The following is a 10,551-nucleotide window of genomic DNA, read 5'->3' on the forward strand; positions in this document are numbered from 1 at the left end:
TAGCTCATTTGTGCATTGAAGAAGAACTTCCTTGTGCCATTCCAAATGTTAGAACATGAACCCTGACGTGCATTAAGCTTTGAGAGCTGTTTGAAATGGAGATGGAAATCATTTTTTCCAAAAAGCTTCTAAATTTCATTTATTACTTATATTTGAATAATAAAGCTTCGACACCTTTTGTTCTAGGGGCTCTCATTTGTCTAAGGCTTTGACATTTTGCACACTTAAGATTTCATACTACTTCTAACAATATATTAAATTCTAATGTCTCCTGATTTACCCTATGAAATACAGAGGGGAGAAAATAAGGATTTCTATTAAGAACATTTTTATTTGTAAAATATTTGTTATTTTGATTAAAGAATAACAAATTGTCATTATGGAACAAATGGTATGCATGCCAGTTTTTTAATTATCAAGTTATTAATGTGTAGATTGAAAAATTTGACAGTCCTGAAAACAAATTCAATTTAAAATGAATGACTAGTTATAGAACTAGTAAGAAATAATTCCATTAGAATTTTTCAGAAGATGAATATATTTTTTTCCTCTCTTCTGAAGATATAATAAGCCTGGAAGCCTTGTCTCAACTAATATTGATTTATATTTAAATGGGAACTTTTTAAGTTTTATGTGATAGTGAAAATTTTGCTGCTGAAAGACAGATGCCCTGTCAACTGCATCGTATGTATGAAATTAAACATTGCCTAAATAGTACAAATTGTACCAATGCTATATTGACCTTAAAAGGTTTACATAAATATTTATATCAACATAATGGTTTTTAATAGCTCTGATAGAGCCCTTGGCTTCAGTCTACTGTATCAAATAAAGTACGTTATCTGCGAATTAGCAATTCTTTCCTGCGCATGCCTCCATTTTAAATTTATGTTGGGATAAATTTTGACTCTAAATTCGCACTTCTTCCACGGTTGAGATGTCCTTCATGTGGGTTTTACTAGCACCCTTAGAAGAGCGCTGTACTGTAGCATTTATCACTCTGTTTTGGGATCACCTGTTTCATGTGTAGTCACTATAATGAAAGGAAATGGTGATGCCTTTGTTCCCTGCCCCACGTAACACATTTTCCTCTGCCTTCAGTCTTTTACTGAGGGAAACTGCACAGCTTCTAGCGCTTGCCCAATACTTGCCTCTACTATTCTAGATCTTACTGTCTTTCTCTCCTACTGTTTGTATACCTTATATATCTTTTTGGTGTACCTGTTTGTATAGTAGCATACAATTACATCATGTACTGCTCTGTACTATAAACTGTGGTATGCAACTATTCTCCCCAGTTACACTAGCAACTTTGGGCCTCATTACTTTGGCTAGCACTAGGCTGTGGTTTTAGTGTGTATCAGTGGATTAATGATGTAAAAAATATCATGTGGCTGAAGATTTCATGCTAAGATCATGGGAACTTTTAACTGGCTATATTTTTCAACTTTTTATAGTTGACCTTTGAACAACACAGGTTTGAACTGTATAGGTCCACTTATATGTGGATTTTTTTTCCAATACAGGGCTGTGCTATATTTTCTATAAATGTGTTTTTTTTCTTAAGATTTTCTTAATAACATTTTCCTTTCTCTATGTTGCTTTTACTTTTTCTCTAGAATACGATATAATACATAATAAACAAGTTCTGTTAATTGACTATGTTGTCAGTAAGGCTTCTGGTCAACGATAATTGGCTATTAGTTACATTTTGGGGGGCATTCAAAAGTTACATGTAGGTTTTCAATTGCATGGGATGGGAAAGTGCCTCCAACCTCCACATTGTCCAAGGGTCAACAGTATTGTAAAAATTTTTGTAGATTTTTTTCAATGTTTATTTTTGAGAAATAGCATGAGATGGGGAGGGGCAGAGAGAGAGGGAGACAGAGGACCTGAAGCGGGCTCTATGCTGACATCAGAGAGCCCAATGCAGAGCTCGAATTCACAAACTGTGAGATCATGACCTGAGCTGAAGTTGGATGCTTAACCTACTGAGCCACCCAGGTGCCCCTGTAAAAATTTTTAAACATACAGAAAAATTGAAAAACATATAACAAATACCCACGGACCCACCATTTAGATTCAACAGTTAACATTTTGCCATATTTGTTTCATCTATTTGTCCTTTTCCCTGAACCCTGTGAGAGTGAGTAGTAGACATCATGGCACTTTAGTCCTGCATACTTTATAGCTTCTAAAAATAAAGATATTGTCTTACGTGATAATATATCATTATCACAACGAAGAAAATTAATAGTAGTCCCTAATATCCAATGTGCAGCACGTACTTAAATTTTTTTAATTGCCCCAAATGTCTTCTGTAGCTTCTTTTCCCACTCCCCACTCTCTGAAAGAGAAACCTCATAACATCAAGATTCAATCATGCGTTATGTTTCTTTGGTTTCCTGTGTTACGTTTCTTCAGTTTCTTAATCTAGAAGAATCCCCGACCCCTGCCTCCACCTCCATGGCACAGACTTTTCGTGAAAGGATTTGTCCATTTTGTCACCAGAACACTACATTCTGAATTTCATTGTCCTCGTGGTGTAATTTAACTTGTTCCTCTATCCACTGTGTTTCCTGTGAGAAGCTAGATATAAAGCCCTAGTTAGATCCAGGTTAAATGTTTTTGGTAAGAAAACTTTGTAAGTCATGCGTGACCATTTAAAAATGACCAAAAATGGCTCTTGTTCAACCTTTCTTGTGTTTAACAGATACATAATGACTTGCATGCTTGAGATTGAAAGTTTTGGATATCCTATTACTCAGCTCAATTTAGCTAAGGGAGGAGAACCCTTAGCTGCAACCAGGGGAATTCTCTCCAATTCCCTTCCAATTCATAGTTACCTATGTAGAGTTGTTTTTTTTTTTTTTTTTAAACTTATGGTGGTGTCATGCCAGAACTTAGGTGAGCCCAGAGCAGTGGGAAGGGCTTATTCTGCATAACCTGCTCCTTACCCACCACAAGTGCAAGAGTATATACAGACCTTAGTGTTCTTTTTCTTTACCAAGGCTATGTTGATAAGTATCTTTTGTAGAATGACTTGGCCTTGCTCTTCTTCCCCATTGCCTGGTTTCTTATCCTTTCCAATGCTACCAGAACTTCCTTATTTTTTTTTTTTAGGAATTGAGTGGTTATCACACATGACACTTTAAATAAAGTATCATGTATGTAAGTTACCTGAGATGTTTGTAATGAGGTGGTCAAATGGGAGAACAGGACTAGAATGAACTCCCTTAAATATGGTCTTCAGCTGCTAGTGATTCAAGCTAGTAATTCTTTTTTTTTTTTTTTTTAGGAACTGTCATAGAATCATCGGAAATACCAGCCCTCTATTCAACTGGAGCAGTGGAAACGGAAACGAATTTGGATGGTGGGGATGAGGAAACTGAAGAAAGAATGGGTAATCTAAAAGCCTTAGAAAAATTAGGTAGGCACAAAGTATTCAATTCAAAACAATCAAAGTAATTTGACTTTCTCTTATTTGTTAACTGTTTTCTCCCTTTAGAGCTAATACGAGAAATTTTAGAGACATTTTGGAGATAGGAAACAGGATATTCTTAATATCAACATCTTACCGCTTGTGACAATTGAAGACCAGTCGTTGTTGTTTAATCTTTGTTTAATTAATTTTTTTAAAACTTTGTTTTGAGGGGCGCCTGGGTGGCGCAGTCGGTTAAGCGTCCGACTTCAGCCAGGTCACGATCTCGCGGTCCGGGAGTTCGAGCCCCGCGTCGGGCTCTGGGCTGATGGCTCGGAGCCTGGAGCCTGTTTCCGATTCTGTGTCTCCCTCTCTCTCAGCCCCCCCCCCGTTCATGCTCTGTCTCTCTCTGTCCCCAAAATAAATAAACGTGGGGAAAAAAAAAAAAAAAAAAACAACTTTGTTTTGAGAGCACAAGTAGCAGAGGGGCAGAGAGAGAGGGAGAGAGAGAATCCCACGCAGGCTCCATGCTGTCAGCATAGAGGCTCGATCTCACAAATTGTGAGATCATGACCTGAGCCGAAATCAAGAGTTGGATGCTAAACGAACTGAGCCACCCAGCCTCCCCTGTTTAATTAATTTTAAATGCATTTTTATTAGTATGTGTTAACCCTTTTCATCTTGCTAGCATTTTAACAAGCTTACTGCATATGTTAGCTTATGTATTGTCGTTGGTACAGTTATAGATATCTAGGTATCTGTATACATATAGCAGTGTTTTTTAACATAATAATTTGTAATCTATACATATGTATGTTTTATCAAACTGCCAGATTGTTATATATTTATACTTTAATCTTCTTTTCAATTGATGTGCAACTTTGTCCTCTTTGTACTTTGATAACTTGGCTCCGTAGTTGACTGTTCTGCAAGCATTTTGAATAACAGTCTCACACAATTCCCTGCACAGCATTGCTCAGGAAAGCCTTGACAATTGAATGAAATGGGATACTTCACACCATCCTCTTCCAGAGAAGTTTTGGCTTTGTCTTGTGTCAGGAAAGAATGGCCTGAAGGAAGGAGTAGCCCCTCATTCAAGTTAAAAATTTTCCTATAATTTGGAAATTTACCTTATTATTTTTTGACCCGAGTGGATTGTATTGTAGTTTGATCTTTGCTATTTAAATTCAGGTGTATCCGGATAGATTGTCATGGAGCTATTGGGTGAAAATCCAATACGTTCTGAAATTAGAAATATCTTTAGACATTTTTATCTGCTGTTTTTGGATCAATCTCACTGCATTTTTTTCTTCATGAGTATGTTTAATTTCAGTTTGAGAGTAAGACCAAAGTCATTGAACTGCTAGAAGTTAGCTTTCTTGTTTGCTGTAGGGGCAGAAAAACTCTCCCTTCTTCCCTTCTAGGTTCTTTGGTCTAATAATTAAATTGACATAAGACAGATTAAGAGGAGAAAAAAACATTCTGTAAGTATGGAAGCCCCATAAAAATATGAGACCCAAGAGTAAGTTGGGCAATTGAGGCTTACATGCCATCCTAAATTAAGGAATGTGATAGAGGCCTGTGGCTTCAAAGACAAGGAGGCTAATTTGCAGCGTGATAAGAAGAGCAAATGTTTGGTGATTAAAAGTTTGCTCTACCATGACAATAGGTCTTTCAGATAAAATAATTATCTCTGGTAATAGTTCTTTCTGGTATAGGCCTCCTATCTAAATTCTTTTAGGTAGTTAAGGGAGAGGTAAAAGTTTCTCCTAAGTCTGTTGGGTCTTGATTGTCTTTAGTTCTAAGTATTCCATGTGCTAGAATGGCATATTTTGGGGTGGCATATTCTGCTCCCCTTCATTACCATTGGAGTAATGTTTCAGATCATCATAGTTTTCATTTTCTTAATGTTTATTTATTCATTTCTGAGAGAGGGGCAGGCAGAGAATCCTAAGCAGGTTCCACACTGTCAGCGCAGAGCCTGATGCAGGGCTCGAACTCACGAACCGTGAGATTATGACCCTAGCTAAGAACGAGTTGGGCACTTAACCGACTGTGCCACCGAGGTGCCCATACTATTCGTTTTTCAAGTCCTTTTGTGTAGCTCAGGATTATTGGGCTGCTGAAATTAGTCTTTTTCCGCTGGTACTTAGCTTTGTGCTGTGCTTTAAAACTCAATGACTCTCTGTGCTTCCATTGTACAACTGAAAGATGAAAAAGTTAAAAGGAATTGTAGGTGAAATATTATTTTATACATGTGTGTGAAATGTCTTTAAATATCATGTTCTTAAGCTTACCAATTAGCTTACCAGATAAGAAACTGCTGCCCAGAAGAAATTAACAAAGATGGTAGAACTCTTAATGTAATTTCTTATGGAGGTGTCGACAGCAGTAAATAGACACTCAGTGCAGAGCCCACGTGAATGATACTTTGTTTTTAATAAGACTTCCGGTTAGTTATTCCCTTAATGTAACCTAGTGTATCAGTTGGTAGAGTTACTTCATGGATATTCTTTTGTACATGTAGTGAGTTTAGCTCTTTAGTGTTAGTCTTAGTCTCTTAATTCTGAGGTTAGCCTGTTTTACTTGATCATTTGCATTATGTAATTAAGCATTATATGCACCCAAGATGAGCTGTCCGGACTGAAGACTGAAAGAGCTGATATTGCAAGTTATGTTTGATTTTAGACAGATGGTTATGTCATTTGGAAGAAGTGTTCTGTGACTTGTTTAATCTTGTGATAAAATGGAGAGTTTTTCTTTAACTTACAGAAAAAAACGTGAAGGTTTGCTTTTTCTGCTACTATGGATATAAGTTGAAATTGTATTTTCAGTACTTTAACTTTCACCCATTAGGCATTATTCAGACTATGAACGGTGCCCTGAACTTCTGGGTAAGATCGTATGGAGGAGAGGCAGGATACTTAAAATCTGTCTTAGTTCTTGAATGTTATCTTACCTTTGCAAAAAAGGTAATATTATACTTAGGAGTCAAAAAGGTATAACTAACCACAGAAGACCAAAGTAAAGCCAGAGTTTCTATTATATTAAAGCTCATGCATCTCCGTGGTTGAATTAAACCAGACAAGCCTTTATATCCGCCCAAGTGAGAATTCTGACTGGGTTGTGTTGATATGTCCACTTGATAGTAAAGATATCTTTTGATAAATCTGTACTTTTTCTATGGGTAAGTGGAAAGTATTATTTTGAAGTGATTAACATTTAAATTAAGTCCTTGTTTGCCTTAACATATTGTAAAGCAAAGCCAGATGTATTTTTCTTATAAACAGCAGGATGTTTACATCTAAAGTGCATATATTTCAAATTTCATTTCTAAGTCATCATTTCCTTTTCCCTTGAAAATAGTTCTTAACAAAAAAGTCCCATCATACTTCGGTCACAATCGGCCTTACATTTTACATTAGTGTTATAAGTCACCTCTGATTTACTTTACCTGGTAGACCCAAGTTGATGCATTTTCCTTTTCATTCGTTTCCCTTTTACCTACTGGGACTGTGTGGTTATTGAAGAATTTAGTAGTTAAGTGTGTTTGGCTCACCGTAGCTTCAATATTCTTTTTTTTTTTTTTTTTTTTAATCCAGAAAATGTTCCTGACTCTCTAGAAAATGAGCTGAAATCTAGGTGGGAAAACCTTTTGGGTCCAGATTATGAAGTAATGGTATGTTAAAATGTTGCAATGAAGAACACTCATATCTCATTTCATGTTAAGCTCCTGACACTGCAGTTCAAAGAGATGAGAGAGCCCAAGAATAGCCAGCTTGCCTTTGTTTTTTACCTCCTGCCTTTCTTCCCTAGCAGATCAATTGATCTTTCCCCCCCTCTTTTAGCATTTTAAGCTATAAGAACAATTAAGGACTGCACGCAAGTTTCAGTTACAATTAGCAGACACTCAGCTCATGTTGAAAACATTTAAGTCAACAGTAGGCAGAAGAATCTTAGAAAGCTTGCCTTTAAATTTATAACCTATATCAGCTGCTTAAAATTGCTGGCATTTTTATGATTGCTTTTATGATCTGTTTGTTTTATTGTACACTGAAAGGGCTGTGGATATTAGTCCTATGTTTCACAAAGAATCTTACAGTTTTATGAGAAAAATGAAAGAATGATTATCAAATGGATTAGGGAGAACAGGAAGTAATTTAGGTTAGGCAGAAGTTTATAGTGCCAGTGGTCCATTAGACTTTCTTTCACCTGTTATTAGATTCATTGAGTAAGGGATTGATTACATTCCCCCCTATGAATCTACATGAAAGCAGAAAGCTGTGCTTAGAAAAGCCTCTACCGTGTTCACTAAATGCATTAGTAATAAAATATTCTATTAAATTTCTATTGTCATTCATGTTTTCTTAAATATGTTTATCATTAGCACTCGTTGGCTGGTTGGAGAATTTTTTTCTCTTCTTGGTTCAGAACATACAACCACTATCTAGTGTCAGAAAATTTCTAGTGTTTTTAAGATGAGTTAAAACATTCAGTGCTCTATTCTTGCTAATTTTGTACTTGCATGTTGGTTGTTATGAACGCCTGCTTCTTCATAGATTTCAAATGCTGTTTTGTCATTAGGCTATCTGTCACCTTAGCCAATAACCTTTTCTACTATTCTTAGTGGTTTGATATTCAAAGTAATTTGGTGTCTGAGTATTTATGAATGGCCAGTTTTGTCATGGGCTCTTTTTTGTTAAAATTTTACTTTGCCCTTATAACTGTATTTCCAAATTTCATTTATCATACAGTGAGGTCATAACAGATTAGGTAGAGAGGGGAGACATACTTTGAGACTGGGAATTTAAAGTGACAGCTTATTCATTAAGGGTTCTTGCTGTTTTGAGGGATGAGAAGAAGAAAGGAGAAACCAGGCAAGATGAAAAATGCATGCACATATGCATGTACTCCAGGGTTCCTTACTTCATTTTTCTTCTAGAATCTACTTCTGTGAAGTGCAGTACTTCTAGAAGCTTTAAGTTGGATCATTGTTTAACTTACTCCTCCCTCCATATGTACCATATTTTATTAACAACTCACAGATGCAAATCATCAGTAAAGTATTTTGCTTGCTGGCAATTTACTTCTGTGGATTTCCACCACTGGAGCTTAGAACAATAGTTTTAGGCCAGGGTTGAAAGCTTTAACTATTCCATGAGCCTCTCACCAGGCCAGGTCTTTCTGTTTGTGTCCTTGCCAGCCAAGTCTCCTAGGGAAATGGTAGAGCTTTTCTGTAGAAAGTCAGATGCTTCAATTTTTCCAAACACATCTTACTTTACTGACCTTGCAATCTTTGTTTTAAGGCCTGGATTTAAAAACAAAAATGACGATAACTCTTGGCTTTGTGAAAAGAGTAAAATTTTTATGGACTCCTTCTAACAGAACATTATATTAAAATTTTAGGGGGCATGGCTTTTAAAAAATAGTGTATGTTTTTGCCCATCCCCTTCTGGTTCAACTTCTGAGTAATTTGGTGGGGGGGGTGGGGGTGGGGGAGGGGGAAGGATTGCTGTAGAAAACAGTAACAACAGAACAGGGAATATTCGCTGAAATTCTACATTATGTGCTATACTTACGGATTTCAGAAATATCAAAAAAAGATGAGAATGTAGATCCATTGGTGTTATCAATATATAGGGTTTATAGATTATTTTCAGAAAACCTAAGAAGAAATAAAGTTATGCTTTTACAGATACTGGATTTTTTTTTTCTTGTAAATTTAGGTTGCGACTCTGGATACCCAGATTGCAGATGATGCTGAGTTACAAAAATATTCAAAGGTAAGCATTATTTTTTAAAAGGTTACCAGTTTTTTGTTGCTTGAAAAACTTTCTCTAAGTCCTTGTTAGAGAAACTATGTTTCCAGAATTTTAGTCTTAGATGATTTCTGGAAATGTGGTAGGTTCTCACTGTTCTGAAAGGTGATGGTTACATATGCCTGGGAAGGGCATGGCATGCCTGGAAAGGGCATGGCGTGCCTGTGCCTTTTTCAGAAGCCAAACCCACGTTTAATTACTTTGCCCACTTTAAAGGTAGTGCACAGAGTAACATTGTGCAGAGTGTGTTAGCCTTTCAGATATTATTAGCAGACCTTTTAAAATGCCAAAAATCAGGACCACAAATACAGACTTTTTTTTTTTATTTTTTTTTTAACGTTTATTTATTTTTGAGACAGAGAGAGACAGCATGAACAGGGGAGGGGCAGAGAGAGAGGGAGACACAGAATCTGAAACAGGATCCAGGCTCTGAGCAGTCAGCACAGAGCCTGACACAGGGCTCGAACTCACGGACCGCAAGATCATGACCTGAGCCGAAGTTGGATGCTTAACCGACCGAGCCACCCAGGTGCCCCAAATACAGACTTTAAAAAATCTTTCAGGGGTGCCCGGGTGGCTCAATCAGTTGAGCGTCAGACTTCGGCTCAGGTCATGATCTCACGGCTCGTGGGTTCAAGCCCCAAGTTGGGCTCTGTGCTGATAGTGAGGAGCCTGGTTGAGATTCTCTGTTGTCTCTCTGTCTGCCCCTCACCCCCCTCTCAAAATAAATACATAAACATAAAAAAATGTGTAAATGCCATCTTTTTCTCTATTTCTTGAACATATTAATCACAGCTTATAAGGACTTCAAGCAGTTAATTCTAATATCTAGATCAACTTTGGATGTGTTTCTATTGTTTGATCTTTTCTCTTGTTGTAGTTACTTGTTTGTCTCTCACATCATACCATAAGGTAATTGCCCAACATTATGTAGGACAGCTACAAAAGGCTTCAGGTGATGTTATCGTTGTCCAGGGGGACTCATTCTTTTCTCTGATAAGTATGGTGTGTATGTGTGTGTGTGGGGGGGGGGGGGAAGTGGGGAGTGGATGATCTCTGAGATGTGGCAGAGGTATGGTTCTGGTAAGGTTCAGACTCTGTCTGGTTTGCCTTTGCTCCTAAGACCTAGCCTTCCAGGTATTTCACACAAGTCTGGAATGTTTTTACCTGTCCCCTCTTCTTGGTGGGACCTGAACTCCAGTTCTATCTCCTCAGTACTTCAGGGCTGCTAAAATCTTAGCTTTTCAGAGGTTTTCTTTTTTCCTTTCCTTTTCCTTTTCCTTTTCCTTTTCCTTTTCCTTTTCCTTTTCC

At 37.1% G+C, this 10,551-nt stretch overlaps 1 protein-coding gene across 4 annotated transcripts in view; it reads left to right on the top strand.

Annotated features, from left to right (window-relative positions):
- Positions 1-10,551, top strand: part of PATJ (PATJ crumbs cell polarity complex component) — a 372,856-nt gene that overhangs the window by 50,094 nt on the left and 312,211 nt on the right. For 3 of the 4 annotated variants that reach the window (XM_040470436.1, XM_040470437.1, XM_040470439.1), the window contains exons 12-14: positions 3,299-3,430; positions 7,024-7,100; positions 9,148-9,204. In XM_040470436.1, the coding sequence (XP_040326370.1) occupies positions 3,299-3,430; positions 7,024-7,100; positions 9,148-9,204 (266 nt within the window). The remainder of the gene's footprint in view (positions 1-3,298; positions 3,431-7,023; positions 7,101-9,147; positions 9,205-10,551) is intronic. The other variant, XM_040470438.1, reaches the window with a different exon arrangement.

This window comes from Herpailurus yagouaroundi, unplaced genomic scaffold (genome assembly GCF_014898765.1).
Source record: "Herpailurus yagouaroundi ecotype Mexico unplaced genomic scaffold, PumYag 77, whole genome shotgun sequence".
NCBI classification, from domain to species: Eukaryota; Metazoa; Chordata; class Mammalia; order Carnivora; family Felidae; genus Herpailurus; species Herpailurus yagouaroundi.